At 38.6% G+C, this 27,978-nt stretch overlaps 1 protein-coding gene across 1 annotated transcript in view; it reads left to right on the forward strand.

Annotated features, from left to right (window-relative positions):
* Positions 1-816: 816 nt before the first annotated feature.
* The window catches only part of LOC117293805 (rho guanine nucleotide exchange factor 17-like), a 48,020-nt gene continuing 20,858 nt past the window's right edge, over positions 817-27,978 (forward strand). The window contains exons 1-6 of the mRNA XM_033776250.1: positions 817-1,048; positions 11,006-11,191; positions 15,022-15,135; positions 16,895-16,987; positions 22,426-22,650; positions 23,996-24,102. Coding sequence (XP_033632141.1) covers positions 935-1,048; positions 11,006-11,191; positions 15,022-15,135; positions 16,895-16,987; positions 22,426-22,650; positions 23,996-24,102 — 839 coding nt within the window. The 5' untranslated portion in view covers positions 817-934. The remainder of the gene's footprint in view (positions 1,049-11,005; positions 11,192-15,021; positions 15,136-16,894; positions 16,988-22,425; positions 22,651-23,995; positions 24,103-27,978) is intronic.

The raw sequence follows: 27,978 nt of genomic DNA on the forward strand, positions 1-27,978 counted from the left end.
ATTGCATCACTGCCAAAATAAAAATGAATAAAATGCTTACTGAGCGATAAACTCCAAACACAAAGTTAGATTATTTATTTCTCATCAAATATGACATTTCAGACAGAAATATTTCAAGGGATGTTTTCAACTATCATCATCATTAGACTGTAAGTTTTATGTAAATCTGTGATCTTCACGATTTTTGGTTCTTACCAATTCTGTAACGTTCCTTTAAGTATTTCTATGGCCATCTGAAACTCATCACGGAGTGAGGGTTCTGGTCTACATCAATTGAACATTTTCAGAACATTGCCAATGTAAAGGGTGCCACCAAAGGAAGTGTCCCGCCCCCAAAGGTGCCCCGTTCTGCCCTGGAACTTATAGATTAGGTCAAAGAGAGTCCCTAAGTATGGGTTTTCTTGCCAAGCAGACTTCCTCCCATGGGTCATAACAAAAGGCATTAACCCCCAACGCACCAGCAGACCAATGTCACAGATTACCAGTATGGGGCCATTTCCCCCATTATTAATGATATCAAACTAGGTATGAAGAAACTGTGTAGTCTAGGGAACAACCAATAAGTTCCGGCCTCCCCCCCCCCCTTTCCCTCTCTCTTTATGTACAGCTCAGGTTTAAAGCAAAGTTAACTCCTGTTATAAATGGCTTCCTGTGAAATCTCCAGACTGCATGTCTTGCTTCTCTGCATGACCTTCCTGAAACCTAAGTGAAATCTTTGCGAGCTCCAGACCCCTTGTGTAACAGTTCCTTTCACTCCATTGTAAAGTGTCATTCTCCCTTGAGATGACATGTACTATCTCTATTTATGTTTCCACTCAAGCATATAAGAAGATACAAATCGAATTGGAGCCTTTACTAGAAGGAAAAACTGTACCGTTCTCAGCTGGTGAAAGTTAGCGCAATTGGAGTTTTAGAGACAGTTGTTTTGGGGATAATGGTTATGACGAAATGTTTTCTTTGTTTCCCACAGGATATCAAACTTCATATCATGCAGACTCTGTTGGAGACGGAACAGTTCTACGTGTACTCGCTGGAAACCCTTGTCAATGTGAGTTTTTTAAAACAATTTTCTTGTTTCCTTTTTGAATTGTGTTCCTGTGTGTGTGTGTCTGGTTTTGTTGTTGTAAGAGCGATAACAATGTACAATCCAGCTTCCACAGAACTTGTGTATTTTAGTTGTTGTTTAGTTTGAATGGGCTATCACTTTTTTCAGTAGGGGTTGGTGTTGCCGGCTGTGGGTGTATGAAGAAGAAAACAAGAAAAAAAAACCCCAAAAAAACATGAACAGAATTAATTTGGTTAGGTCCTGCAGGGATGGGATTGGCCACTTGGAAAACATTTATTTGTTTATTTCTTTTACTTGGGTAGTTTTGATGTTTCAAAACAAAAACCATACATTTGTTGGGTGCATGAGAAAACGTGTTGTGTGCATGAGAAAATAAAATATGAATTAGGCCTTGCACTTATGCTGTGCCAAACTGAAATAATAAATTTTTTTTTACGAGAGGACTTCAAATTCTTATACTCGGTCTTTTGTTGCCTCAGACTTAAAGTGGCTTTTAGCGGTGTTTGAGGCTTACACAAATGTTAGTTTAAAAAACATGAAGAATTTTGACAATTAACAATTTTTTTAAGGATGAGTTTTTGCAAGCAAATGATGTGGTAACTTTACAGAAGCTGTAGCAAATGCAAACAAATAGTAAAAGGCCTGACATTTCAACCCAAGAAGAGTCTATTAAAAAAAAAAAAAAAAACACTAAAATAATTAACCACTTTTTCCAAAGGTTATAACACCCACAAACTTTCCCTTTTGTATTTGCATCTGCTCGTTGCTAAGAATCAAATCTTTTCTAGGCAGCAGTGTCCCATTCTCTTCAAGACGGTATAATCTGATTGAGTTTGTCAACCATATGAAACCAAGCTAATTATTTGCAATAAGAATCATAACAGTCCGGCCAAAGCATCCTGTCTTACTTGATCGTTTGATCCAAGTTTATAAGTTGCTACTCAACAAGGGAGACTCTTGAGCCGATGTATTTGCAGCAGCATGACCGAGTACCGGGCCATCAATGTCAGGAGCCTTCTGCTTGCCTGGTAACCACCACGATGGGGGGGGGGTGTATTTCTTTTTCTGCTGTTTAGAATTGCCATCCTCTAAAAATTTCCTGAGTTTATTTTGAGGATTCCCTCTTTTGAATTGATTTATAAAGAAACAAAAATCACCATTGAAAAAAACACCACACATAGTGGCATCTTCGGAGTGCACAAAAAAATCGCTTAGAATGGCAATAACAAATGTTCGGATTTCCTTTTTTGAACCAACTTAGAAAACAAAGTTCACTATTGAACAGCACTACGACAGTGACAATTTCAGAGTGCAGAAACAAAAATTGCTCTCCAAAATGTTCCATTTTTTTTTTTTTTTAAGGATTCCCTTTTTTGAATCGATTTAGAAGAAGAAAAAAAATCACAAATTTGAAAAGTGCTACGACAGTGGCAATTTCAGAGTGCAGAAAAAAGAAAAAGAAAAAGAAAAAAACTTTTTTTAAGGATTCCCTTTTTGAATATGATTTAGAAAACAAAATGACACCAATGAAATGCATAACGACAGAGTCAATTTCGGGGTGCAGAAAAACAAAACTGGTACATGATGTACCTGGGGTTGTGTTTTTTTCAGGTTGTTCAAACCAGAGTCATTTGTCAGAGGGGTCTTACGTGTGACATGTGGGGCTTATGGATTGGGATTGAGGGGATCAACAGGGCATTATGGCCAATTGCTGGACCTGGGGGATGTAGTTATAGAGGCTTAGGGTCAAGGGAATTTTTTTAGTAGGTCTCTATTGTAGTAGCCAGTAGGCGCATTGGATGTTTTGGTTGTTCAGAGATTTGATTTTGTTGGGGGGGGGGGGGGGGGGGCGCTGGATGGAGGTCAAATTTAGCTTGGGTTGTGACTCTGGAGATGTTTCAGTCCGAGTAAGTAAATGTACGCTGTAAACCTTCTCATTGTTTTCCCCCCAAGTTGAATTGAAATGTTTGCATGCTTTATTTAGGATTGAACACCGAAATTCACCAATAAGTGGTATTCAAAGCTACAGTCTGCGGAAAAAAAAACACCAGAGCTTGTGCCCAGTGCTCTTATCCACCCCTCCAACAGACCACTTTATCACAGAGTCATTTGTAGTCACAGAACACTTTTGAAATAGACTGATCCATTAAGCTCTGCCCCATTGCGCACTGACCAATCACAGCCCACTGCGCAACCAAAAGTCTGACAAAATAAGGTCCGACATGCGTGTGCTTGGCGCGCGCGGCAGAGTTGTGCAGAATGGTACTGGAAAGGGTCACATGTTCTTGTTCACACGTGCGCCGTGGGCGGAGCCAAATGGATCTGTCTATTGTTGCAGCTGGTTACTTTTGCCGTGTTCCCGTTAAACACTTTGGTTAAATTAAGTACCGCGTTTTTTTTCTATAGAATGAACAAATTCAATTCAATAGGGACACATATTAAACTGACCTCCCTGTCAACTTACGCCGACCGTGATGTAAAACCAACAGGCCGAAAGAGTACATGGAAGACTCCCGCCACGGTAACTTATAAGACCCGCTAAAAAGTCCAATGGGAACAGCTCCGCGCTGTAAACCTATCGCGACCACGCTGTAAAACGCGAAAATTCAGCGCACCCAAACTATGTCAAAGGCACGTCATATCCTGCATAGGTCAAATGTGATTGCAAGTTCGAACTGTGAATTAACTGTTGCGGAATTTTAGTCCAGGTGAGAATGCATGGTAGAATTACACCACAGCCAGTCAGTTAACTTTCCACATTGCAGCGGAAAATTGGAACAAGGCTTAGTCACTGTCTAATAAACTTATCTATCCCATCGCATCGCTACAAAAAAACAGTAAACTAAATGCAACCAAAGTTACTCAATCTCTAGTAGACCGGATTGGTCTACACTTTTGTATCTTATTATAGAAGTAAACTAATTCCAAACCCAACAATTTCATTCCCTCATTTCAACCCACCCCCTCATAATTTTATATAAATATGTTCAGTAAAGTGTTGGATGGGAGCCAAAGAGCCGAGACTATCTGATAACGATAACCCTTAGACCCCAATCCGTGTTTGCATAACCGCTGTTGACCCACCCACGATAATCTTGAAACATCCTCTAACACCCTCCAAAGTTAAATAGTGAAAATTTGAATAATAAAAAGAAAAACTGTTTTGGCACTGTGTCAACCATTTTTATGAAGATTAATTCGGCCCCAGTGGTAACAAGAATTCTCTCAGTAGTTTTTTTTTAATAGACCCTATTATGAAATATGAAGTGGTCAGTCTTCCTGGTATTAGGCCAGATTAAAAAAATACCCGTTGATCGTCTCCTCCCTCATCCTTTTTTGAGGCTGCATCCCCCTTTTTTTTTTTTTTTTAAAGAAAGGTTTTCGGTGTACTTCTCATTTAACTTACGAATCTTTTGAGAACTAGTAACATAAAGTAAGTGGTGACTTTAAACTTAAGAATTGTTGGCCATTTCAAATAACAATGCTTGACGGCCACCTTTGAAAGAAGAAGGAAAACAAACAAAAAATCTCATCTTCTTTTTGGAAAAACGCGGACAATTAACTGGTATTATTTTTTACTTGGCCTTATGTGACCTTCCGAGATAGGGTTTTCGGGAAGAGACGAAAAGCCTGGAGCTCAGAGTTGTTCTGGCATTCTTTGAAAGGAATGGCTTGAGAGTTTGTTTTAAGTGGTCTCAAGTATGGTATACAATATGTCATTATCGGTGTGATCTTTACGCGAAGTTTTTGATGGGAATATTTAATAGGTTTTTTTTCCCAGTAACACCCAGGCGTGGAATTAAATGCAGGCCACGGAGTCCGTTGCCCCTGGTCTTAACCTTGTGTCCCTTCAAAAGTTTCCCATTCACTTAACAGTCTTTCCAATGGAAGTGCCCTTTGCAAAATATGAAATTCCATGCCTGAACACCATGTGTGCACCTTCTTGCCAGGTAGATTTTGTTCTTAAGAGAAGTGTTTTGCTTTATAGTCTACCACCGCGGAGTAGATTTTTGGAATTTGGGAGACTCAGTTCTGAAAAGAACTGTCCCGCTTTTTAACTACGGTACTACCTGGGAGAAGGTAGAAAATTGGCTGGGACTACTGTAGTTTTTTGGGGGCCGAGCAGGTAACGGAGGAGGAACAGTCATATTTAGAATCCTGCTTTGCTGCAGAGATTTTAAATTGATTGTTTTTATTATTTGTATCAAGTGTCGATATATGTTGCATTTAATGTCAACAAGCATTGTGCGTTCAAAGTCTAGAATGGATTTGATGAGGTCACTAGTACTACTATTAATGTGAGTGTTTTATTGGCCACTCAAAGAGCGCCCTCGTGCAGTTTGTGCTACTTAAATATACTCTTGCCTAAAGATCTGACATCACACTTTGAGGCTTTTGAATCAAGTCTAGGTCAATCCCCGTCCATAATCACCTTTCACCTACATTCATAATGCTGCCAACCGAATGTGCAGCTGCCAAACGTCACCTCGGACCAATCAAAACACAGATATGGAAAACTTCTGTCACTGCACATTTGTGACCCGCTCTGTGAAAATGAGTCAGATGTAGGCAATTTCAAGAATTGAGTTATATGCATGGCTGGCCCGAACACATCAGCAGCATTGATTTGGTATATGTCTAAGCTTTGGGGTGTATCGCGTTGCTGAGTTACTCCCATTTGAAATTAGCCACTACACAATTTTTTGTGAAAAACGAATTACAAGTAAAATGATATTTTAAACTACCATTGTGTGCAAAAGGATACAAAGTAGACATAAGTATGATCACAAAATTGTTGTATTCATAGCTTTATTGCCTAAAAGTAAGTGTTCTAAAGGATAACCATGCAACTAAAGATCTTCTTTTTTTTAACTACATTTTCCACATTAAACTGTCCATAACTTAATATTGCATTGGGCGACATGTGACTCATTTTCACAGAGTGGGTCACATTTATCCAATGAAATGAGTGTATCCAATGAAATCACTGGTTCCGGAAAGCAAGTACCTGTCTTTATATCCTTGCGGATAAAGACAGGGTACCAGTCTAGGTATTTTGTGACAGTTATTGCCACAAGATATAGGGGCAGTTTGCCAATATGTCTGCCCAGGAAGTATTCTTTTTAAAAAGAACAAGGCCTTTTCCATTTAAAAACAATATACACATTTTAAAGGAACACGTTGCCTTGGATCGGACGAGTTGGTCTATAAAAAGCGTTTGAAACCGTTTGTTGTGAAATGCATATGGTTAGAAAGATGTTGTAAAAGTAGAATATAATGATCCACACTAGTATCATTCAAAACTGTACGGTTTTCTTTTTACGTCGCTAACTATCACGGTCGGCCATTTATGGGAGTCAAAATTTTGAGTCCCATAAATGGCCGACCGTGTTATTGGACGAGGTAAAAAGAAAACCACGCAATTTCGAGGCATATTTGTGTAGATCATTGTATTCTACTTTTACAACATCTTTCCAACCATATGCATTTTATAACAAACGGTTACAAAACGCTTTTCAAAGACCAACTCGACCGATCCAAGGCAACGTGTTCCTTTAATGTGCAATGCTTTTGGCAAGCTTTCTTTGTAAAATCCTTTTCAAAATGGACGTGAATGTTAATTTTTGAATGATGTTTTGAAGTTGACCAGCTTGTTGAAGTCCCAATAACTCATTCCAAATACTCTGTATTGTATTTTCTTCCTCCATGATTGTTTAGTCTTGTAGGTGAACACTAAACATTGGAAAGCAATGTATTCACCAGCGCTCATTCATGTTAAAGATTTCACCTTCGAAATGTCATCACACAGTGACAATAAATCGGTGGTCGACTTTTTTCCTTCCATTTTATCAGGGAGCTTTCTGACGCATGATGTGAAAGAAAAAGCCTGTGGGTCAGATGATGATTTGTCTGAATTCGGTCCCACAGCCGTGAGGCCCTGTCCAATCAGTCTGTTCACTTGATAATTGAGGGTTAAGAAAACATGGCCGCCCCTCATCTTAGCGAGAGCATCTTCTTCATCGTGGATTGTGGATTCACCAATTTTGTGGGGCTGTTGGATTCATTAAAGTCATGTCGGATAAATGGGCAATGTGCTGCAGCCTCATAAGTCATTGACCAAATAGATGTGTTTTTCTAATCTAAAGGCAGGATACGCGAGCCCTAAGGCATGTAAGGCTAGGACGAATGCATGATTATTTTCTGTTCACCCCCAACGCCATGCTACCAACCATCTTGGTAAAACGGCCTGCAATAGATTGCAAGGTGTGCTTTCCCTGTGGGTTTTCAGTATGACGTTGTGGTTCAGCTTGGGCCATGAATGCTTGAGTTGCTACCATTCACATTTAGTACATTGTAGACTGAAACAGCTTAAAGGAAGGATAGATTGAGAAATGTCAGCTCCAGAACCCAAGTGCCTAATTTATTAACGACTTCCCATGAGACAGGTTCCGAAAAGTGCACTTCATATGTTTCATTTCAGTGATGTGTTCAAGCAGACTTAAAGCTCGGTTCATACTTCCAGCAAATGTGAATGCGAGTTTTGCGTCACAAACTATTTCGCAATGAATTTTTTGGAAGAGTTGAGATGTGATGAGCCCATGTGAAACGTTCGTAGCAAAAATAGCCCTGTGACGAAAGTGACGTCAAAATTTGCAACGCATTCCGCAGGAAGTATGAACCGGGCTTGAGTTGCCTTCATATTCTCTGTTCAACAATGGAAGTTTCAACTTGCCTCATTTCAAACACTTCCTGAAAGGATGTTCGGCGCTCGTAGCCATACGCCTGTTGGCGCGCATGCCACAGAGGTGCTAATAATTCATAACACAATCAATACATACTGGTGCTCAATATAAATCTTATAAGTTGTACAATGTACACGGGTCGGATTACACACAGGCTATGGAGACCATGGCTTCCAATGCCCCTGATCTTGGCCTTGGTGCCCCTTCAAAGTTTTCCATCGTATTTAAACAAAATAAAATTAAGTCAAAATCGCTACCAGAAATCTATCCCATTTCGTCAATGGTGAAAGGGTTATTATAACGTTATTCTAAGCCTGCAATGCTTCTTTAGATATCAAACTTCATAGGCAAGGAATGATGTGTTTTTTAAAGATTTTCCAATGGACGCGCCCTTTGCAAAATAAAAAAAGGCCTTGCCCTTTCAAAGATGAAATTCCAGGCGTGAATGTATAAATTACTAAACACACCAGTACAATGTACTCAATCTTAATTCACATTGGGGATTAATTAAAGTTGTTTGCTCTCGATTTGTACACAGATATTACAGAGTGAACACAGAGATTGCACTTTCTCCCTTTTGTCCCTAATTTGATTTAAACCTCACACTGTGTTCAAAAGTTTGTTAAAAAGGTGTTCTTAAGTGCTATTCACCTGACAGCAATTTAACTGGCGTCCCTTGCATATTTTTAGCATGGTTGTAAAATGTAGCAATGTTTGACAAGATTTTGCAAGAAACTTGGACAGTAGAAAAAACTGTTTGTCCTTTCACACTAGGTACATTTTGTAAAATTGTACAACCATGCTACAATTTAGCAAGGGACCCTTGCTAATTTGCTCTCGTGTGAAAAGGGGCTTTAAGAAGTCGTACAGAGGGTAATTGTGAACTGCGATTCATGCATGTGACAAATGACATTAGTAGTGTAATCAAAACAGTATTGCTGTTACACGCTGATTACTAACGCTGGTTGCTGCCATGAGTAGAGGTTTGTCCTGTCAGTCATCAATCCCCTGGTATTCTGGGAGCAAGAAAATCCTGCTAGATTTCCCCAGGGATTTTCTTCCCACGAACCCCCTGGTGGATATTTTGTTTAGGTGAGGTTTACAAAGGACGGACTGACGACGATCGAGATGAAAGTTTGAACAAAATTGAGTGACTTCTTGGGGCTTTTCTGCACACGTGTACTTTTAAAGGGGGTTCGGTTTTGTAGATCACATTGTTTTTGGCCATGACATGAATCCCTACTCACTGTGAATGAAGATGTACATTGTACATGTATGTAATATAATTTACTTGTAGAAGTTTCAGCTTCATTAGTCCTCAAGTTTTGGAAGAAGACAAAAAATGTGAGAATATATAGCTCGTCATATAAGGAAATACTTCAGCTGCAAAGGCAGAAAAAAAAAAAAAAATAAATCACATATTTATTAGAACAACGTCAGGGAATTATGTTTTAAAGCCATTGGACACTTTCTGAACAGAACAAAAATTAAAAGTTCACAGACTTACAAATAACTTACAGGGTTTACAGAAGGTAATGGTGAAAGACTTCCCTTGAAGTATTATTCCATGAAATGCTTTACTTTTTTAGAAAATAATAAAACAGTTATCAATTCTCGGTATTGGGAATAACAGATTTATTTTAAGGGTGGGTTTTCCCGTTATTTTCTCCCGACTCCGATGACCGATTGAGCCTAAATTTTTCACAGGTTTGTTGTTTTATATGTTGTGATACACGAAGTGTGGGCCTTTGGACAATACTGTTTACCGATGTTGTGCGATTGCTTTAACCTAAAACTCCTTTTAGAGCCCGAGACCATTATGGAGCACTTCTTTATGATATCAATAAATAGTTGTGATATTAATAAATTAAATTTAGAAACATTTGCCCCTGCAAGGTTTTTAAATAAGGGCTTCTCTCCGTCCAAACCCAAATCAGATTATGCGTTCACTGCCAGAAATGTTCATAATTGTGAATAAATTCTTAATTGGGAAGTCACATTGATTCGGTCAAGATGCTATATTTAGCATACTGATGTTATTATGCTGAAGGTGGCCGCAAGGGGTTTCTGTCTGCTCCTGTGTAACCCAAGTCAGAATTTAAAAATAAAAAAAATAAAAATAAACCACCATGTCTGCTGCCTCTGCCTTAGGTGGTAACACACTTTTTAGCATACACAGTAAAACATAAGGTTGCTATACCCTTCAAGGGAGCTATTTGGTGGGTTTTTTTTGGGGGTTTTTTTTTTGGCAAACTTTCGTTGATTGTATTTTATGCAAATAAAGATAAGGTACAACATGTAGGATGTTGGCAAAACTGCTGCTACAGTTATGCCTTACTTTTTTGTTTTAATCAAGCATTGAGTAACTCGGGGCTGGGATTGTATCTTATGCTTAAAGGCAGTGTCCTCATTTCAAAGTCAAAGTCAACCCAGGGAAAATGATCAGTGCCCCCCCCCCCCCCTCAAAAAAATAAATAAAATAAATCTCTCAAATTGTTATGTAGTTATTCATTGCACTATGTACGTGGGAATTGACTGCAAATCTTTGTGTGAAATGAATGCGAGGTCAAAGGTGCACTTTGCAGCATCCGGTAAGGCTGGTACCTGGCATTATTCACAAGTGACGTTCAGCGTTGTAGCCACGGTGGGTATGCTGGGCGGGCCTGCACAGAGAACCAACACATTTTGCCCAGCACTCTGACCAAATACACTTTGCTGCCCAGCACAGAATTCCCCATATTGCACTTCAACAATGACGGCCCCATATCTAACATGTCTTAAATATGAAGAATTGTGTTGAACCACTCACCCTTAAATTGGACTTAGAGCCCATCACTATTAGTCTAGCTGCAACACTGTGACGTTAGACTTTTAGGCTAGCCCGAACTAAAGGGCCAGTCACACTGCAGCCCGATGTTCATGAAAACGATAACGATCACGTTAACAATGCATGCCCTCGATCGCGATAATGAAAACGATAACAATCACGCTAACAATGCACGCCCTTGATTGGTTGAATAAGCGTCTGTGTTTTATGTGCGGAGCAATTAAACCAATAGAAAGCGCTCTCTTTGCGTCGCGATCGTTATCGCTTTCGTTATCGATGCAGTGTGACTGGCCCTTAAACTCTTATGAAGTATTTTTATAACAACTCTTTATCCTCAATTTCCTCCCTCTATTTCTCTTTCCCTCTTAGGGCTACATGAGGAAGCTGAAGAGCCCGGAGTACGCTCACCTGTGCGGTGATCCTGGAACGGTAGACGTCATGTTCTACAAACTCCCAGAGATACTCAACACTCACGAGAACTTGCTTCAGCAACTCAAGATGCGCATCAACCACTGGCACGACACGCAGAAGATTGGTGACATCATCAGTGCATCGGTAAGGTCATGAGGTCAAAGGTCATTTCACGTATACACAGTTACGCCAAGACCTAAACAGAGTTGAGCCAAGACTCTGCTTAGATCAGAGCTATGGGCCCAATTTCATAGAGCTGCTTAAGCAGAAAATATCGCTTAAAAATTGTCTGCTGAGCATAATTGAGCTAGATACCAGTAACAAATTGTACATGTGACATGCTAGTTTGGCTGGTAACCTTATTCTGGTTAGCAACATTTTATTTTGCTTAGCTACTTTTTGTGCTTAAGCAGCTCTATAAAATTGGGCCCTGATTATAGACCCATTGCACGACGCCCAGCACACTTACCCGCACCTATCCTGTCTGTCATTTTGGGAGTCTAAATCATGCACAAAAGATTTTACTTCCAAAATGATGCGCATTGTTTGGAGGTGCGATCCGCATTGCACAATGGGGTCTATAGAAGTCAATAAACCTCCAGTGCATAATGCGAAATGCTACAGGTGTACACAGTTTTTTGTTTTGAAAACTACTTTACTCATTTAAAAAAAATTACAGCACCTCAGCAAGTACTATTTTAATTAATGGAAGCTTTCTACCATCATTATCATTAAACCTTGCAAGTTTAATGTAAATCTGTGGACGCTTGTGTTTTGTGCCGTACAAAAAAAAACCCAAACCCTTAAAGCCTCATATTCTACGGCCTGCTGGATTTTGTTTAAAGGCAGTGGACACTATTGGTAATTACTCAAAATAATTATCATCATAAAACCTTTCTTGATTACGAGTAATGGGGAAAGGTTTATGGTATAAAACATTGTGAGAAACCACTCCCTCTGAAGTGACGTAGTTTTCGAGAAAGAAGTTATTTTCCACGAATTTGATTTCGAGACCTCAAGTTTAGAATTTGAGGTCTCGAAATCAAGAATCAGAAAGCACACAACTTCGTGTGACAAGGGTGTTTTTTTCTTTCATTATTATCTTGCAACCGCCACTACCGATTGAGCTGAAATTTTCACAGGTTTGATATTTTATGCATATGTTGAGATGCACCAACTGTGAAGACTAGTCTTTGACAATTACCAATAGTGTCCACTGTCTTTAAAAGATGGTACAGATTGGAGCGTCTCGTTTATCAACATCGCTGTTACCTTGCGGGTGCCTTCCTTAGCTGGAACCCTGTCATCAATCATTATAGCATCCTCTAATCCGTTCTTCAATTCTAAATTTAAACTTGACTCTTCTCTGAATCTAAATGGTGTTGAGGGAGGAAGGGGATGCTCTTCAGGGTACATGTACCTCTTGGGTTTTTGTTTAAAGGCACTGGACACTATCGGTAATTACTCACAATAACTGTTAGCGTAAAAAACTTAGTAGGTAATTAGCAACGGAGAGCTGTTGATAGTATAAAACATTGTGAGAAACGGCTCCCTCTGAAGTAACATAGTTTTTGAGAAAGAGGTAATTTCTCACTCATCTGCTAAAATATTTGTTGGGCATTGAAAGCACACAAATTTGTGCAACAGGGCTGTTTCTTCTTGTATTATTCTCTTGTAGGTTCGATGACCAGTTGAGTCTTTGACAATTACCAAAGGTGTCCAGTGCCTTTTAAAGGGTGTATGTATTATTTGTAGGACAAAAAACACAATGTCCACAGATTTACACTAAACTTACACAGTTTGAAGATAATGATAGTAGAAAGCTTCCCTGAAAATACTACGTGCTGAGGTGCTGTAGTTTTTTGGGAAATGAGTAAAACAATGTCATGAAAATAATTTTCGTCTCATGCTTTTGATAGTATGCATTTTGAGATTCATTTCATTTTGAAGTAATCGGGTCATCAAAAAAGATATAATTTGTTTATGCCCCCAAATTTGAATATGAGAAGTGTTACTGTCAGTAACATCTCTCAGATTGTGTATTCCAACTACAGATTACTCTTCATGCACGGACATATCCCTCCAGATTTTTGTTCCTACTTCCAAATTTTCTTGAAACAGGAATCCTTAAGAATAAAGAAGAAGTTTTGATTGTTCACTTTCAAACGAAGAGAAAGAAACACACATTGCTTTGGAATATAAATGGAACATTTAGCAGCTAATTGCCCTCAAACAGCCAAGATTGAGTGAGATAGATTGTTAGAGCGTTCAGCAAATAGCCAGAGAACCAGGGCCCTGATTCCACCTGAATGTCCTGTGTAAATGTTCCCTTTTAATCTGAAGTTGTTGTACCCTAAACACACCTGCATAGCTAATCACAACTCGGTATTGCTTTTCCAGCTAGCAGCGCTTTCCACGGTTGCTTGGAAACGGTATCTAAGCCTTTATTTCCCCACCTCTGATAACAGTAAAGAATCTAATAATGCTGTGATGATAATTTCTTAGGTTTATGACGGCTTTCTTGTCACAGTTAGCTGTTAGTTAGTTTGTTAAACAACACTGGTAACAGTAAAGAATCTAACAATGCTGTGATGATAATTTCTTATGTTTATGACGGCTTTCTTGTCACAGTTAGCTGTTAGTTAGTTTGTTAAACAACACTGGTAATAGGAATGACCTGTGATTTTATTCACTTTGAAGAGCTCAAGAATTTAGCATTCAAATAAAACAAAATGGACACCTTTAAACAAGCATTGTTACATGAGCAGAGGGTTAGCACCGGGGTCTCATTTCATGGCTCTGCTTATTGCTGAATTCTGCCCTTAGTTACAATCACCATTTCAGCTTACAAGGCAAGCGCTTAATTCTTGCACAAGCTATGTAAGTGAAGAATGCCTAGCAACATCTTGCACACTAGCAAAAGTTTCCTGCTAACCTGTGAAATACGCTTCCGTAAGCACCAATTTTCCTGCTTCCGTAAGCACGGATTCTTTGCTTATGGTAAGCATGCAGAGCCATGAATTCGGCCCAGCTCAAGTTTATAAGAGGAAATCCATCTAAGCTATTGTTCCATTGATAATATTTATGTTATGATAAGGTGTAACTTTTAAAACAAAGTAATTAAAGTTGTGTCAGAATAACTGTGCTCTTTCAATAAATCTGTCAAAGAGCGGTAATAAATTAGACAATATAAGTTTGTTTTGTTTATCACTGTAGAAGTAAACAATTGATCTTAAGCAGAGTGCTTTAATGCTGGCTAACTGGTATCTTTTATTTAAAATCCTTCCTCTGAAGGGGCGGTGAACGGGGTTGTAAAAGTAGGTCATTAGGGTATCACTGCTGGTTAATATAATGAGCGAACTGTGGCCAAACCCAGAATGATGAGCCCAGTTACCAACAATCCATGGGTACCAGTTAGTTAGACCATGGGAGGTAGTTGGTTAGACTAAAAGTGCTCCAGACTTGTTTTGTCAATAGTGGTTTGGGGCCATCTTTGATTTTGTTTTTTTGGACTTGCGTTAGACACATCCTAGCGCTTTGCAATCTTTGGAAAATGGGGCTCTATAAATGCCAGCTTATTATTATTTTTTATTAGGCCAACCCCTCCCTTTTTTATATAAACGAAAACAAAAGGATACTTTTTAATGTTCTCAGACATGGTTTTTTTCAAATTTATTTTAATTTTATTTATTATAATAATAGCCCATCAGGTTGTCTTTAAAAATGCATAATTTGTGAACAAGGTTTCCAAAGATATTTTTTTGTGGGTTGTATCTTGAATTCTAAGTAACTCAATCAAAGAATCCAAAATCCAAGGCTCTAACTTTTTTAGATTTATGTAGCTGCACCATCCCTGTATTTAACTTAATTTGTGCTTGTATTTGTATAGTCCTACTTTAGCTAGACACCAAGTGCAAATAATTTTTCAGTTATTGGATAATCATCAATCTTTTGTCCACGTTTTTTCATTCCAGATGGCAAAGCAGCCTGTACTTGACACATACACTGCCTTCACCAATAACTTCAATCGTGCCAAAGAATTAATCAGCAAAGCCTCCGCCAAGCCAGCTTTCTACAAGTTTCTTGAGGTAAATATATCATTGCATAGTGCCAGGCTGAAGACGATTCTCATTAATTATTTCCCTTCTCTGAAATGTCTCTGAAGTGTCTCTGGAAGTGCAGCCACATTAAACAGAAAGCTGCTTCCTTCATTCTCAATGGATTGAAGATTTGAAGAACCATCCAATTATTAATCAGGAGTTCCTGAGGGTTTCTTAAAACCTCAGTACACATCAGAAGAATTTATATTAGGAAAGGTCTCATCTGCGGTAGTTTGCACAAAAGATCATCCCAAAATGAAAGTATGTCATTTTGTAAGTTTTTAAGATATCAGACTTGCAGGGTTTGTGTTTCTGCAATGTCCTGTAGGATTTTCAAGTTTGCAAGGTGGGAGTAGAATCGGGTAAGGTTTTGCGGTTGCACCATACACCTTTTTGCAAATACCCAATGCGCAAGCGCTTACTGTTGAATGAGGTGCATGCTGGTCTAGGTAGCGATCAAACTTGATCGGTAATAGCTAGACCAGCTAGCACCTTATCCTAACTGGTATTTGTGACAAAGTCTATGTGTAAATCTCTTTTGAGGAATGAGGGCCCTCGAGGGATCAGAGTGGCCATCGTGAAGCACAACATCGTTACTCAAGACAAAGGCTTCCACATCAGTGACCTTTGACTTCCACTTTGACTTTGGAAAGTGGACAGTTTGTGTTTTTCTTCCAAGTTTCTTTGAACCTTAATAAAAGGTTTTTATCTTAAAGTGCGTTAGCCATTGATGGGGTGGGGGGTTTCTTTCCAAGTGTTTTTAGTAATTTGATTGATTAGCATGCTGAAGTACACTAACGTCTTCACCATCAGAAGTAACATGTGTGAATGTATTTGCCGTAATGGGCGCTGTACTTTTCCAACTGTTCATCTTCGCTTTCGAACTGTTCATCTTCCATTTGCTGGATTGGTTTTTTTTTTCTTTTTTCCCTGCTCTTGTTAAAAAATTAATTTCAAGAAGGATTGTCACAACAAGTTGTTGTTCAGAAGTGTTTTATTTGAAAGGTCATTGAAAGTTTGAAGTGAAGAAAAAAAAACATGAACAACTTGTATGGAACTTAGCGTCTTCATCAAATGTAAAGAACAAAATGAACAAGGAATATAAAGGAAAACTGTGTAGAGACATTAGACTTATCAGACTCAAAGCCAACATTTGAACATAAGTTTTTAAAAGTTAAAGATGAGGTGAGGTATTACAGCAGCTGTGTCTAGTCTGGTCATTGTGGCGTGTCATGGCGTAGCGGTTAAGAGCACTGGTGTTTGATTAGCAGAGTGTGGGTTTGAGTCACAATTGTGTCCTTAAGCAAGACACTTAACCGTGATTGCTTTGTAAAAGTTGGGGAGGTAGTGCTTTCTGCTCTACCAGCCAGGCTTCTGATGGAAGATACCCAAGCCTACATCCGTATGGACTGTACAGGGAGTAACCCTGTTTTAGCCCCAGGAGTAGGTGGAAACAGCCCCCGGGAAAAAAATTGATTGTAGCCCACACCTTGAAGTGGCCTTCAGGCATTCAGGACTTGCATAAAAAATTAATAAATAAGTTTACTGGCTGGACACTAAAAACACTGGCCTCGGGCCTGTGTCCAGTGTTAATTATGAGCCCTGGTATTTAGAAATTCACATTTTGCGTATTCAAGAATACAGTGAAAGAGTATGGGCCAGATAAAGGTTGAGCAGTTGAGCTCAAGAAGATTTTCGGATTTTTGAATAATTACAGTATATGTAACTTTTTAATTTGATGTTGCAGGAGAGAACTAAGGAGCACAAGGAGAGATTGAATCTAGACGACCTCATCATTCAACCTATTCAGAGAATTCCAAGATATGAATTACTGCTCAAAGTAAGATCAGAGTTTAAAACATATTTTTGGTGCAATAGATGGATTGCAATAGGCGTCATCGGCTGCCATATTTGATGAATTGTGCACGCGTGAAGAGCTACCATTGGCTGAGTGCACTTTTCCATTGGTCAATGATGTGTATTACAACCCATCCATTGTTGATTCCATTCTCTTGCTTCTATGTATGCAGGTCAAAGATACTCAGAATATGGCCTGGTTAATACTTCCTGCGAATGCAAATGCAAAGCGATTTTTTCACGTCACATATGGCTGTTTTCGCAGAGTATCTTCCGCAGGAGTTGAGCACATTTCAACCGATGCAAATTATTTGTTGCGAATTTGTGACGTCAAAATTCGTATTGCATTCGCATTCGCAGGAAGTATGAACCGGGATTAAGGCTGACTTCTAGATGAAGCCATAGGTCTGTTATGTTTTGTAATGGACATTTAAAGAACCCAGTCATGCTTATCGCTAAAATAGTCCGACTCAAGGAGTTAACAGTTAAAAGGAAAATGTGATCTTTCTTTTGCATTCTTTGATAAAATGAATTAAAGCCAGTGGACACTTTCGGTAAACAGTATTGTCCAAGGCCCACACTTCGTGTATCACAACTTATATATGAAATAATAAACCTGTGAAAATTTAGGCTCAATCGGTCATCGGAGTCGGGAGAAAATAACGGGAAAACCCACCCTTGTTTCCGCGCGTTTCGCCATGTCATGACATGTGTTTACTATGAATCAGTAATTCTCGATGTCGAGAATTGATAATTGTTTTAGTGTTTTCTCAAAAAGTAAAGCATTTCATGGAATAATATTTCAAGAGAAGTCTTTTACCATTACCTTCTGTAAACCCTGTAAGTTATTTGTAAATCTGTGAACTTTTTTTTTGTTCTGTTCCGAAAGTGTATAATGGGTTTAATAATAATACTAAAAATATGCTGTACAGAGTCAATAGCGTGCAAACAACGTATTTTGAGAAGTATAAAATAAGTTGGCATCAGCTTGTGGTTAAGATCTCGAGCCTAGGTGATAAGAAGTGACATGTCCTTGCCTTGATGTTGAGATGTCAAAAACCTCTTCACTTGGTCTTTAATTGAGACTCACTTAATGTCTTATCAAACAATCATTTCACTCCCCTCTTTTAATACTTTGCCTAGACTTTTGTTTCTTTTTTTTTATATATATATTAACATAGGTTTTTTTAAACATAAGGTTGATTTGTTTATGATTTGAGGCATCGCATGGTAGGGTATCATTATATATTTGGTTTGCGGTATTACCAATATACACATGGTCTTACGGTATTACCGCAAACCAAGTATATAGGGTAGATTTAAAAAATGTATTCAGAAATACTTGCGCCGACACGTTAATCCGTAGGTCGTTGGTTCGAATCCCACTCTAGTCAACTCATTGTTCAACCCTAAAAATCAGAAATACTTGGGACAGTTTATCCATTCTGATAGGCTGAGAGGAGATTGGGTACCCATGTTTAAACTTCGCTTGGCCTTAGCGGCCAGTCTATCCAGAACCGCTTGGAATGAGCTAATCAGCTTGCACAGATTCTTGTTCAGGAAGTACGTCATGCGTGCAGTGTGAGTGTGATGCATGATGGGACGGAGCATCGCCTTGCCTTTACCAATGAGCGTGCATAATACTTTTTGCCAATCCCAGGGCCTTTGGTTAAGGCAAGTCGCTGGGGACGAGCGAATGTTTAACCATGTGACACAACCTGACCTTCTTGAGTTAAAAGAGGGCGCTATGTAAAATATGTCATTTAGTGTTTATATTCATAGGCCTGAATGTATGTCAAACTGTAAATTTTGGTATTTTTCAGATTTCTTTGAGGATTTTTTTTCAAATGCTTGGATTGTGCATCTTTAAGCACTTTATTTGCCCAAACAAAGTACATTCATATGGTCTGCCCACACACTATTCATTTATGTAGGCCACACAAAATGTCAAGATTTTGCAATTTGCATTCTTTGACAAAAACCTTGGAAGATTTCAGAGAGGGAAAAAAAAGGTCATCTGCCAGAACGATTTTGAGTTTATCAGATGGAATAGTAGGAGGACTATGAGCGCATCACTTTCACAAGGATAATCAACTCTTTTTTTACTACGGACTTAAATCCGCGTTCCCACTCATGATTTATATTCCTCCAATATGAAGCAATCACCAGTAATCTGCTGGAGAGGTCTGTTAATGTGCATCATCTTGTTACATAAAGGCATTGAACTCTCGGTGAACCAGTGAACGTCAGAAGTGCTTGATTTTCAACCGATGCAGTCAAAGCTCCTTTAGTTGCATACCCTGAAACGTTCACATTTTCATGTACATGTTTTGGAGTTTATACTTTCCCGTTTATTTCTCACTTTGGGTGAGATATACATGTGTAGGCAGGGCCTATATGCTTCGTTTTTGAAAAGGCAAGGGCACCAAGGCTGTTTCTCTTTGGTAAAGGGCACCCTGTGAGGTCATTGTAAATTTTTGCTGGAGCATTTAAAGGGCACCAAGGCAATGACCAGTGGGCATGGAGACAATCGCCTTCATTGCCTCCATGAAGTAACAGGCCTGTATGAGGTGTCGTGGCCTAGTGGTCTCGGGTTCTGTGGTTCACAGAATGTGGGTTGGAATCCTGGCCTGATCATTGGTTATACTTGTGTCCTTGAGCAAGGCACTTGGTCATAATTGTTTCTCTCCACAAATGGGTACCGTGCTAGAGGGGATCAAAAATATATTTTAAAAACACAGGGAGCTAAACCATCGGTGTTAAAGAAAAAAGGGAAAAAAAAGTGACAAAAAGAGCAGTATAATGTTTCAATAATAAAACGTCATAGAAACGCTGTAATGTTTCAATCAAGGAAACATTTACAGAATATCATTGTTAAAAAAATAGGTCTTCAGGTGAAGCTTGAACACATTATTCAAAATGATCGAGGCCAAGACCAAAGTAAGAAAGTGGCCTTGCCTTTATGTCCTTGCTTGACCTTGTACTTGTAGAGAGACATAACATATATCCATCCTTGGAAACATATCGTCTGGTCTGATGCTGATTTATTTGAGAAAATATTTAATATGCGTATGTAATCTGGAATTGGTGGCAAGATGGAGATCATCTTCAATTTAACCAGCAATGACAATTCTGAAATCTGAATTCCTTTTCAGCCACCAGATGTGAGCTAAAGGGGGCACCTAGCCTGTGGATTGGACGCATTGGGCTATCAAAGGTGCCTTTCTTTAAAGTGAATATGGTTGGAGAGCATTTTCAAAGTAGAACATATTGATTCACATAAGTATTACTTGAGATTGAGTGTGTTTTTTTTGTGTAATTTCTTGACAGTACACGGTCAGCTATTTTGTACAACATAATTTGTAACTACACAAAATGGCGGACTGTATGTTCTGCTGGTTAAATATATTTTAAGAGGTAAAGTTACTGGGTTTTAAAACACTGAAGGTGTTCTTTCGAATGAACAACTCTTGAAAAGATTAAGGAGTGATTTCTTACCAGCAGCATTTTACGAGATTTGAAGGCAATATGCCCCTAGGTTTTAAAACAAAAAAACGAGTGTTTCAAATTTCAAAAGTGCAGTTTTTCTAAATGTGCTAGCCAAGAATCCCTCCGATTGTTTTTCCATGAGGACAATGAATTCCAAAGACGGCCGTAGTTTGGCCATAACATCCTCACCAGCTGGTTCCTTTCTAGAGTCTTGCAGTCACCGTGGAAACAGAAGAACAGCATTTCAGATGGAGATTTTTCTTCTTCAGCCGTTGCCATGCAAACGATTTATCCTAAGCAAACAAAAACACTCCTTGTTGATATTAAGCTGTTATCCCTAATCAGAGAGAGGAAATGCAGAAGCTTTTTATAGATGATGAAGCCCTCGCAATACGATCTAGTAGAAGCGGAGTTTACAAAGTTCCGTCACTATGGACTGAACTCAAGTGGAACAAAAGAAGGGGGAACTCTGTGGAGATCCCTCGGCTCAATTTATGTAAATAGTCATGTTGTTGCTTTTCATGATAGCGGAGTTCTGAATGGGGTCGCGATTCAACATTACGGGACTGCATGGGGAGTATTTAGTTTCAGTCCCCGTTGAAGGCACTGTGGACACTATTGGTAACTACTCAAAATAATTGTTAGCATAAAAACATAAAAACAAAAATTTGCAACAAGGGTGTGTTTTTCTTTCATTATTCCTTTGCATCTTCGATAGTCAATTGAGTCCAAATTTTTCGCGGACTTATTATTTGATGCATATATAATAAGATACACCAATTGAGAATACTGGATTTTGACAATTACCAAACGTGTCCAGTACCTTTAAGAAGACTCTGGAACCCACATGATGAGGAAATGTAAATCCCTGAGTAAAAAGCAGACAGTCTTTTTTTGTTGTACCCCCCTTATTTTTCAATGGCACAGATTCCTGTTTCATCAGATAACAATTTCTTATCACCCCCCCCTACCAGATTCAGTGTTTGCCTCCAGCTACCAATGTAAACAATGTTCAAAATGAGTTACTTGTCAAGAGCAAATACTTGACTGTATGGGCAGCAAAATCTCCTCCACCCCCCCCCCTCCCTCCTCAAAAATTTAGAAATAAAAAAAGGTGCCAGACTGCATCTGGGGATAGAAGTTGATCTCAATCAGTATGCCAAGCCATGGATTTTTCTTCCACGCAGATGCTTTAATCTGAGATCAAAATGTCGGGTTGTTCTTCAGGCTTGCGCTGATGACCATTGTATTAATAACATTGCAGAATACTACAACTCCAAGATTAGATCGAGTGTTGTTGTGATATGATTCTTGGTGTATTCATTTTGATCTTAATCTTTTTTTCATTTGGTAATTTGATTTTGTATGTTGAGGATTTTGTTTACCTTGGCTGGCAGGGAGGGGGGCATTTATCTTGACCATCAGAACCTGGAGTTGTCTTTCTATTAGTCTAATTGTTTGTACACAGCCAAATGAATGCAGTGTAAACCACGCTGAAACCAGTTTTAGCATAATTCTTTTCTTTAGAGACCATTTATTTTGATGATCACCTCATGCAAAGTAATGGTTTTGTTGGTGATTTTTGGAAACAATTATTTCTTGTAAAGGTGTTTGAAAAATACTCTAAATCAGAAATTGTGTTTTTGGAAAAAACATGTTAACATGAAAAAAACATAGTTAACATGGGAAAAATTGGAAAATGTCAATTCAGGTCATGACCTTTACTTTGACATTTTTAGATGAGTGGAAGTAGATTAGATCTTGCAGCCAATTGTGACCACTGTGGTCTGCAAATGGTTAAAGAGGTGGATAAGAAGCTTACATGCTTAAAATGTATTAACTTCACAGTTCAAATCATGATAAACGTTTGCATAAATAAGTTTATTAAAAATGAATTAATTGTTTTTATTTCTTGATGTGTTCTTCTCTCAGGAGTTGATAGACAAAACCCCAGAAGACCACCCTGATCAGGAGAGTCTACAGCAGGCTCTCAACACGGTCAAGACCCTAGCCACGGCCATCGATGAGAGCAAGAACGTCGCAGACAAGGCCATCAAGGACGAGCAGGCGTTACGAGGCCTGGAGGGAATGATCGATGGACATGTAGAGCTGGTATCACCTCATAGGAAGTTCATTCGCCAGTTAGGGGTCATTGATGTAAGTTTTTGCGTTAAAAGGCAAAGTATAACCTTTTTATTTTTTTTAACAGTTCATTTGTGTTATTCCGTTACAAATGTAGATGTATACAATAATGCTAACCTGTGAAAAAATGTCAGTTCAAAATTTGGTTGCGTTTCCTTAGATCTCGCGGGGGCACTATTAGGATTGGGTATTCAGTCCCTACCCGACTGCTTGGGTTTTCCCTGGAATAAGTCTCTGGGGTTTTCCTCCCACATCTAAATCTTAAACTTTATAGGCATGTTGCATGGTTGGCTTGCCGTAAAGTGCTCACCTCTCACCAAGGTGACCCTGGTTCGATTCCCGGCCAGGGCCATATGTGAGTTGAGTTGTGTATTGGTTCTCTGCTGTGCCACGAGGGCTTTTGCGGGAAAAGCAAACACTTACGATCTTGGCTGTGCTCCGTGATCATAATGGGTTGATGTGGCTGGCTGCCAAAGGCGCCCTTGCATGCCTGTTTATCGAAGTCGTTGTAGCCCCGTCCTTCGCAGTTCAGCTCTTGGCTGCGAATAAGGATGATTAGCCCCCCAAACTATTATTTTATTATTATTTAAATGATAGAGATGAAGACTTGTATACATACATGTAGGGTGTCATGGTTGAGTGGTTATGAGCCATAGAGCTATATATAAGAACTAGAGGGCGCACTGGCCTATACACGCGCCACGGCATGCGCGCAGGCGGCCATTTTCTAAGTTGACAAAACTGGCATCTCACAGCGTGTGTTTGTGCGGCCATTTTGTGTATTTCATATTCAACGCGCGTGCAGAATGACGCGCTTGTCATCTTGCGGTCCCGTGGCGTTTGTGCACGAAGCATCACTCGTGCGCCCTCTGGTTCTTATATATAGCTCTATGTTATGAGCATCCAATTCAAGAGCATCGAATTAAGTTCTAGTGGTTGAGTCTGCTGAGTGTGGGTTTGAATCCCGGTCGTAACGCTTGTGTCTTTGAGCAAGATGCTTAACCATAATTGCTTCTCCTCACCCAGGGGTATAAATGGAAACCTGCGAGGGTATAGGTTGAATCTTCAGAGTGTGGGTTTGAATCCCGGTCGTGACGCATGTGTCTTTGAGCAAGATGCTTAACCATAATTGCTTCTCCTCACCCAGGGGTATAAATGGAAACCTGCGAGGGTATAGGTTGATATTGTGTTTGAAAAAGCCACAGCAACTCAGGGCTTTACACTCCCCAGTGGGCTTAGAAAGATTAAAGGAATGTAACTGTCCAATGAGCAAAGCGCATTGAATCATTTTTGTGAAATGCACGTTATAAGAAATAATTATTATTTTTTACTGAAAGCTCATTATGTCTTCTCATTACAGCAAAAAGGTGCCAGGAAAGACCGATGGTTATTTCTCTTTTCTGATCTCCTGCTTTGTGCTTCGGTCAAACGTCGAGCTGGTGGAATCAGAAGGCCCTCAATATCAGCGTAAGTAAATCTAGCTCAAGATATATTCATTCTGAAGAAAAAAGTATAATTGCATGTGTGGGAGTTTGTTTTTAATATATAAAGGCAGACCTCGGAATAACCCACGTCTCCCACAGCAAATGTCGAGGGGCTCTGTGCTTTTGCTGTGGTGCCCTTTGCAAAGTTCCAATATAATTTAATAGTTCTCATAGAAGTGCCCCTTACCAGATAAAAACTGCTGTGCCCCTTCAAGAACGAAACCCAAGACTTGTTTAAAGTTACTGTTTAAAGCCATTGGACACTTTCGGTAAACAGTATTGTCCAAGGCCCACACTTTGTGTATCACAACTTATGTATGAAATAACAAACCTGTGAAAATTTATGTTCATCGGAGTCATGACATGTGTTTGAAATAAATCTGTAATTCTCGATATCGAGAATCGATATTGTTTTAATGTTTTCTCAAAAAGTAAAGCATTTCATGGAATAATATTTCAAGAGAGGTCTTTCACCTTTGCCTTCTGTAAACACTGTAAGTTATTTGTAAATCTGTGAACTTTTAGGTTTTTTTCTGTTCCGAAAGTGTCCAATGGCTTTAAAAGGTCATTACAGGTTTTGCTTCAAACTTGCATGAAAAGCAATGATTTATTGTGAAGCAAAATGAGTGTCTTTAGGTTTTGATTATGAACTAAGTTGGATTTCTGTGAAAAGGAAAAATGACTAAAAGCATTTTTTTTTTATATAAAACAATTTCTCCCTTTTCATTATTTTGAGCAATAACTTGTTGAGGATTTCTAAGTAGTTGCCGATTCCAATTTAATTTCCTCTACAACCAGACGCTTTAGTTTCTCCAGCTGTCACTATTTTTTCTCCGTTTTTTTGTGGGGTATGATTGAGGACTTTTGTCAATCTTTGTCAACCTGTTTGAGGTCCCCCAAACGAAAAAAAACCTATCGAGCAGAAAGGCAGACGTCGAAGCCCCTGGATTTCCAGAATCTGGTAATGTTTGCTAATGACGTGTGGCTTACAGATCCATCATACTGTACGTCACAAGTAGCCTTTACAGATTTACATTGACGTCATAGACACTTCCAGTTAAACAGGTAAAAAAAAAAATGATCAAGACTGAGATTGTTCAAGAGCTAACTTCCCTGCTGACAAAAGAGAGGTGCTTGGCCTGGGAAAAATGTATATAGGTACGAGCTACTTCCTTGAAAAATTGATCTAATAAGTAAAGGTACATTAAGAGTTGGGTCTAGTCTAAGCTGTTGTATATTTGTAAATCCGCCTGAAATTTTAGCAATGAAATATGAACAACCAAAGTAAAAAGAATCATCTCTCATCCACAATTTTTTAAAGCAATATGTACATTATATAGGATTTGAGGCATTGCATAGTGAGGTATCAATATATATTTGGTTTGCGTTAACACCATGTGTGTATCTACTTGCCAGGTAGAGTTTGTTCTTAGAGAACTGTCTTGCTTAATTCTACTACCGCGGAGTAGACTGTTCGGGTGTTCGGGAGACTTCTCAGTTCTGAAAAGAACTGTCCTGCTTATTAACTATTACCTGGGCGGAAGGTATAGAAATAGGCTGGGACTACTACTTTAGCTTAAAGGATCGTAATTAACTGTATTACCGCGGAGTCAGTTCTTGGCTGTTTTAAGTTCTAAGCTGTTGTTTATTTGTAAATCTTTCTAAGCTTGTAACATTGAAATATGAAAAACCAAGTATTCCTTTAGAAAATGGAATCTTTTCTCATACACAACTTTTTTTAAATAATGTGTACATTAAGAGTTCTGTCTAGACAAAAGCAGTGCATATTTGTAAATCTTCCTGAAATGTCAACATTTTTTTTTTTTTTTTTATACATTATTTATTTTGTGTTTTCTTGCTTGTTTGCCATGTCTCTTCCTGTGTCTCTTTTGTTACTTCCCTTTCTTTCTGATGTTGTTGCCGAAGGTTTTGGACCCCAATGGAAATAATATTGGATTTATTGGGTTATCCTTGGATATTTTTGTGCCATATTTTTTTATTTGGTTTATCTTATTTCATCGTCTTTTCTCCTGTTGTTGTGTTTGTATTTTTTACATGTTTTTATCCGAATAAATTCAAATCAAATCAAATCAAATCAACAAATCAAGTATTCCTTTAGCAAACTCTCCTAACCACAACTTTTATAAAGGAATAATCTCAGTCCTGTCCTTTTAGTTTGTAGAAATCTGTGATGAATTTTTAAAGTTGCCAAGGGATCATTTATGCCCTTACTGGTACGCAAAAATATTTATCAGAGACATTCCAGGCCGTGAAATATTATGCTATCAATTTCATTTGCACTGTCAATTCAGAAGGACTTAACCCCTGGACTATATAAACTGGTAGGGACAGGGAATTTATATTGAGTCATTTTGGTGGAAGCATTCTTAGGAATACTTGTGTGAAAGATAAAAAGATATATACTTTTTTTGTACCTTAGTGCCTCAGGATATTATCACACAAGCGCTAGTCGAATACGGATAAAAACAGCGCTTCTGCATCCCATATCCAACCAGGCCGAAGACGCAGACGCGCTTTATTCTCCGTATTTCCACAAGCGCGCGCGTGATATCGTATTTATCTTCAAGCAAACTTGGCGTGTGACATAGAACACACAAGACGCAGGTAGTGATATATAAGCCGTGCAGTATAGGTTTTCATCATCACTCCATTCTGCAAATCTGATTGGAGGATTAGTGCGTACTTGAAGATAATATTTGTTATCTGCATTGAAACACAACATATGGTCTGATATGGTAAGATGTACATGTTGGGTCTGTTGCACATGTTTAAACCACTTAATGTCAGAATTAAACCAAGTTTGACCATGCTGCTTGCGTGGTTTTGTATTTTCTTAAATGTCCCATCAGTAGAGCGAAGCAATAATGGTTAGGTGTCTTTCTTAAAGACGCAATTGTCAAGACTGGGACTCGAACCCACACTCTGCTGATTTAGAAACACCAAAACTTGAGTCCAGTGCACTTGACCGCTTGGCCACGACATAAAATTGTACAACTTGTCCCTCCAATATTTTGAACATGTTGCCTTCGAGCCTGACTGCGGGATTTGGTTATTTTTATTTATTACTATTATTAATTTGTTATCGGTAGATATGTACATTTAAAAATATATTTGACATTACAGTCACATTTATTCTGATATGTGTCATGATTATTAATGGTTAAATGGAAAATGATTGTGAAATCCTAATTATCTCAGCGTGGGCAAGGACTGCCAAAGTACATTGTACGAAGTAGCGATAATGGTAGGAAATGGCATCCCTAATCGAAATGAACAACCATGCTTGTACATGCTTCGTTTTTGAAAGGATAAGGGCACCAATTCATAATTGTCATAATTCCTGACTAAAATGCAAAGTTGTTTGTTTAAGCCAGGAAAATCCATCACAAATATCTGATTTTTGAGACCTTTTATCTTAAAGGCAGTGGACACTATTGGTAATTACTCAAACTAATTATTATCATAAAACCTTTCTTGATTACGAGTAATGGGGAGAGGTTGATAGTATAAAACATTGTGAGAAACAGCTATCTCTGAAGTGACACAGTTTTCGAGAAAGAAGTCATTTTCCACGAATTTGATTTTGAGACCTCAGATTTAGTGATGCAATTATTTTCTAACAGATAGAGTCTAATACGAAAATGAAAACAATTACAAGTGTCTAAACCTCAAATTAAACTGCTGCAAAATGTTCTTGTATTTAACACTCTTCCAGTTCAAAAAATGTCAACATACAAAAACATCCAATGACATTACATTTAAAGTACATGGGTTTCGTACATATTTGTACTAACCTGTGAAAAAATTAATTTCAAGAGGCGGTATAGCATTCTTAGAT

The sequence above is a fragment of the Asterias rubens genome, chromosome 8 (assembly GCF_902459465.1).
Source record: "Asterias rubens chromosome 8, eAstRub1.3, whole genome shotgun sequence".
Taxonomy (NCBI): domain Eukaryota; kingdom Metazoa; phylum Echinodermata; class Asteroidea; order Forcipulatida; family Asteriidae; genus Asterias; species Asterias rubens.